Source organism: Octopus bimaculoides, chromosome 27 (genome assembly GCF_001194135.2).
Source record: "Octopus bimaculoides isolate UCB-OBI-ISO-001 chromosome 27, ASM119413v2, whole genome shotgun sequence".
In the NCBI taxonomy this organism is placed as follows: Eukaryota; Metazoa; Mollusca; class Cephalopoda; order Octopoda; family Octopodidae; genus Octopus; species Octopus bimaculoides.
This window is the reverse complement of record NC_069007.1, coordinates 16624740-16630240: the sequence shown is the minus strand read 5'-3', so window position 1 is coordinate 16630240 and position 5501 is coordinate 16624740. Positions and strand designations below refer to the sequence as shown.

At 38.1% G+C, this 5501-nt stretch overlaps 1 protein-coding gene across 1 annotated transcript in view; it reads left to right on the top strand.

Moving 5' to 3' along the window:
- LOC106877214 (phosphatidylinositol-binding clathrin assembly protein) overlaps positions 1–5501 on the top strand; it is a 91224-nt gene that overhangs the window by 25176 nt on the left and 60547 nt on the right. The window contains exons 6-9 of the mRNA XM_014926067.2: positions 980–1091; positions 2734–2840; positions 3168–3209; positions 4787–4866. Coding sequence (XP_014781553.2) covers positions 980–1091; positions 2734–2840; positions 3168–3209; positions 4787–4866 — 341 coding nt within the window. The remainder of the gene's footprint in view (positions 1–979; positions 1092–2733; positions 2841–3167; positions 3210–4786; positions 4867–5501) is intronic.

Here is a 5501-nt window from a genome sequence, read left to right as displayed (position 1 = left end):
TCTTCCTGCATACATTATACACTTCCTACATACATTATACACATTTTGCATACATTAAACACTTTCTGCATACATTACTCACTTCCTACATATATTACATACATCCTACATACATTCACTTTCTACATACATACTTGCTACATAAATCATGCACTACACACTGCCTACAATACACTACACATTTCCTTCATACATTACACACTTCCTCCATACATTACACACTTCCTCCATACATTACACAATTTCTCCATACTTTACACATTTCCTATATACATTACACCCTACATATATTACATATTTTCTACATACATTACGCACTTCCTTAGATGTGTGTAATGTATGTAGGAAAAAAAGTGAGCCTTCGTACTTATATTACAAATCAATTTGTAGGGCAGTAGACAAAATGCCTTACAGTATTTATTCATACTTTTATGGATTCTGAGTTCAAATCCAGCCAGGTTGTACTTTTCCATTGAACCTTTCAAGGCTGAAGTAATCATTCATACATCTCTCCACCACACACACACACACACACCAAAGAACGTGGCTTTGTCTCACTCACTCCTACATGTTGGAAATAAGTATTATATTATTATTATTATTATTATATTAGTTCCTAAAGTCATCTTTGTTTTTTATCCTTTTGAGGTTGATAAAATAAGTACTAGTTACGTAGTGGGGTCAAGGTAACCAACTTACCCAGCATGCTGGGCGAAATGCTTAGCAGTATTCCGCCTGCTGCTACGTTCTGAGTTCAAATTCTGCTGAGGTTGACATTGCCTTTCATCCTTTCAGGGTCGATTAAAGAAGTACCAGTTACGCACTGGGATCGATGTAATCGACTTAATCTGTTTGTCTGTCCTTGTTTGTCCCCTCTATGTTTAGCCCCTTGTGGGCAATAAAGAAATAATAATAATTATTATTATTATTATTATTACTATTGCTGTTGTTATTTTAAATATTTGTGTCTTCTGTTTAGTGCACACCAAATGAATTGACCAATGGAGTTATAAACGCTTGCTTCCTGCTTTTGTTTAAAGATTTGATCCGGTTATTTGCTTGTTACAACGATGGCATTATCAATTTATTGGGTGAGTTTAAAATCAATAATTTCCATGAACTTAATCAACATATGAGATGGTGGATTGACACTTGGTGATAGGGTTTTTAATGCTTTCTTGAACTGACCAGATTGTTGTGGCATGTGTAAGGACTTTCGAGCGAGATCATTGCCAGTGCTCTTGGACTGGCTCTTGTGCGGGTGGCACATAAAATGCACCATTTCGAGTGTGGTCGTTGCTAGTACCGCCTGACTGGCCTTTGTGCCGGTGGCATGTAAAAGCACCCACTACACTCTTGGAGTGGTTGGCGTTAGGAAGGGCATCCAGCTGTAGAAACTTTGCCAAATCAGATTGGAGCCTGGTGTAGCCATCTGGTTTTCACCAGTCCTCAGTCAAATCGTCCAACCCATGCTAGCATGGAAAGCGGACGTTAAACGATGATGATGATGATGACACACACTCTCTGAGTGGTTGGTGCTAGGAAGGGCATCCAGCTGTAGAAACTTTGCCAGATCAGATTGGAGCCTGGTGTAGCCATCTGGTTTCACCAGTCCTCAGTCAAATCTTCCAACCCATGCTAGCATGGAAAGCGGATGTTAAACGATGATGATGATGATGATGATGATATATATATATTTATATATACTCTCGGAGTGGTTGGCGTTAGGAAGGGCATCCAGCCGTAGAAACTCTGCCAAATCAGATTGGAGCCTGGTGTTGCCATCTGGTTTCACCAGTCCTCAGTCAAATCATCCAACCCATGCTAGCATGGAAAGCGGACGTTAAACGATGATGATGATGTTTAACTACAGGCCAGTGCTGTTCCAGCAGACCTGTGATCAAAGATGTGATAGTTATTATCTCACTTTTTTTGTATTCAAACATTGTATATGCGGGTGTACATAATTGAATAAGCTCCCCTTGCTGCTGCTGCTATTGTTGTTTAGCTCCAAGCCTATGCCAGTATGTAAAACTGATGTCAAATGACGGTGATAATGATGTTGTTTGACCCCAGGTCAGTCTTGACCTACCAGGCCTATGATCAAAGATGTGGCTGGTTAGGGCAGTGGACTCGCGGTCATAGGATCGCGGTTTCGATTCCCAGACCGGGCGTTGTGAGTGTTTATTGAGTGAAAACACCTAAAACTCCACGAGGCTCAGGCAGGGGATGGTGACAAACCCTGCTGTACTCTTCCACCACAACTTTTTCTCACTCTTCCTTCCTGTTTCTGTTGTGCCTGTAATTCAAAGGGTCGGCCTTGTCACACTGTGTCACGCTGAATATCCCCGAGAACTACGTTAAGGGTACACGTGTCTGTGGAGTGCTCAGCCACTTTCATGTTAATTTCACGAGCAGGCTGTTCCGTTGATCGGATCAACTGGAACCCTCGACATCGTAAGCGACGGAGTGCCAAGAGAGAGAGACATTCTGAGTTCAAATTCTGTCACAATCCACTTTGCCTTTCATTCTTTGAGGTACCAGTTGAACGCTGGGCTCAATGCAATCAACTTAATCACCCACTTCTCCAAATTGCCAAAATTTGAAATCAACAGCAAAGACTATATTAAATGATATGTCCCATCTTATTAAAGTTGCTAGGTTATGACCCAAACGAGATTCAGATATTTCTTGTGTTTCTTTTTATTTCTAATTTTTACTTTCTATTTGCAGAAAAATACTTTGATATGAATAAAAAGCAATGTAAAGAAGCTTTGGATATTTACAAGAAATTCCTTGTCAGAATGGATAAAGTGTCAGAATTTTTGAAAGTAGCCGAGGTAAGGTACCATACCTGTGTCATTTAAGAATTTAGGAAGGAGTTCCCCCGTTATAATTTTCTTTTAAATTCAATCAGCTGTTAAAAAAGAAATCTAAGAAGTATAATTAATAAAAAATTTCTTGATTTAAAAAGGGATTCTCTCCCTTCAAGTAAAGGGTAGTTTATATAATGTTTCTGTTGACAGTATGATGTGGTTTGGTAGGTAATCATTGACAGTGGATTTATGGATGTGAAGTGAACATGTTCTGTTCAATGTGTAAAAGTAAAGGGTGCATACCCCAAGTATGACTTATTAAAATCTGTTTTTTGTGTTCTTTCTCTGCAGAATGTTGGAATTGACAAAGGGGATATCCCAGACTTAGCTAAGGTGAGTTCTAGTTTCTTGCTCTTGTAATTTACACTGTCTGGTTACTACTACTTCTACTACTCTTTCCATCTCTTCACTTCATCTTCTACCACTTTTTCCATATCAATATACGTGAGTACCTGTGCATGTGTGTGTGTGTGCAGGCACATGTGTATGTGGTTATAAGTAAATATATGTATATAACAAGTATATATGTTTGCATATGTGTATATGTCTACATATATATGTACATATATGCATATATGTATGTGTTTATATACGAGGGAGCGTCAAAAATTATGTGCACTCTGGGTTTTTTTTTCTATGTTTTTACACAAAAGCAGGGGATAAACAAGTACATCATTTTGCTGTATAGTCTCCTTCCTTTTTGATGCACTTGGTCCAGTGGTCCACAAGCTTGTGTATTCCCTCCAAGAGGAAGGTTTTCAGTTGGTCGTGCAACCATGTATACACTGCTTCCTTCACATCTTCATCCGTAGGGAATTGATGGCCTCGTAAACCATCTCTGAGCAGTCCAAAGATATGATAGTTGAAAGGGGTGAGATCTGGACTGTAGGCAGAGTATTCCAGTACCTCGAAATCCAATTGGTTAATGGTTTCAACATCTGGGTGGCCATGTGTGGACATGCATTGTCATGCAATAACAAATCTTTCGTTGGCAACAGGCTTTGGCATTTGGTGCGAATTGCTGGCTTCAGTTTGTTGGCCAGCAAAACACTGTATCTTGCGTTGTTGATCATACACCCCGTTTCTGGAGAAATCAGATCACTGCTCTTTGTTTTCCTTTGGTGCACATTGCTAGTGGAGTGGCCATTCATACACTGTGAAACCAGAAAGAAAAATGGCATGATCAGGCTCAGACTTTGATCACGTTACCACAACAGTACCAACTATAAGCAGGCATGTGCAGAAGGCAGCGTGACAATAATAAAGATATGTTATAGCTAAAGTGTGGATAAGTTTCGACTTTGGCTTCCCTCGTATATATACTCTTTTACTTGTTTCAGTCATTTGAGTGCGGCCATGCTGGAGCACCACCTGTAGTCGAGAAAATTGACCCCAGGACTTATTCTTTGGAAGCATAGTACTTATTCTATCAGTCTCTTTTGCCGAACAGCTAATTTACAGGGACATAAACACACCAGCATCGGTTGTCAAGCGATGTTGGGGGGACAAACACAGACATACAAACACACACACATATATATATATACATATATACGACGGTCTTCTTTCAGTTTCCGTCTATCAAATCCACTCACAAGGCTTTGGTTGGCCTGAGGCTATAGTAGAAGACACTTGCCCAAGGTGCCACACAGTGGGACTGAATCTGGAACCATGTGGTTGGTAAGCAAGCTACTTACCACACAGCCACTCCTGCTCCTACGCATATATATGAGTGTTTGTATACATATGTATATATCTGTGTGTGTGTGTATGTATATATACACACACACTCATATATTTATTTATTTTTCATATATTTCATATATTTATTTATTTTTCATATATTTCATATATTTATTTATTTATTTATTTATAAATAATATATTTGTTTTATGTTCTCTCTTTCCTAGGCACCTTCGAGTCTGCTTGATGCCTTAGAGCAACATTACGCATCTTTAGAGGGCAAGAAAATTCCAGGCTCTTCATCTAAGTGAGTAGATTCAGTCATTTCAATTCTGTAAACAGTAACATTGTTGGTTGCAGGTTTCCAACGAACCAGTCACTGGGGCACTGCATTTCTGAAGAGGTGAGACTAACAATTCGGGCAGAACAAATACCACACAAGAAATTTTCCTTTAAATCACAGGTTTATTGTTTTGTTTTGTTTGCATTTTCCCCTGGTATGCATTACCAGAAGACGTACTCACACAGATATATATATATATATATGTATGTATTATATATTTAAGTCACAATATATGGATTCAAGTAATCCAGTAGTACTCATAGAAAAAGCTCCTTTATGTATCATTCTGCAAAACATATAGAATATATGTATAAAGTCATAATGAGAGAGAAATAGTTTGATGAAATTTCATTTAACAATAATACTAATATCACAGCAAATTGTTTCGTAACTTGAAAACATGTGAATAATTTATATCATTATATTTAATAATAAATAATTTACTTACGTGCCTACATTAATGCAAAATATCCTTCAAAATAATGCAGAATTTAAGCTGTGTCCTCAAGTGAAACAATTCGTTGTGATATTGGAATTTTCTTATTGTTGAATAAAATTTCACCAAACTATTTCTCTGTCATTTATGACTTATATATATA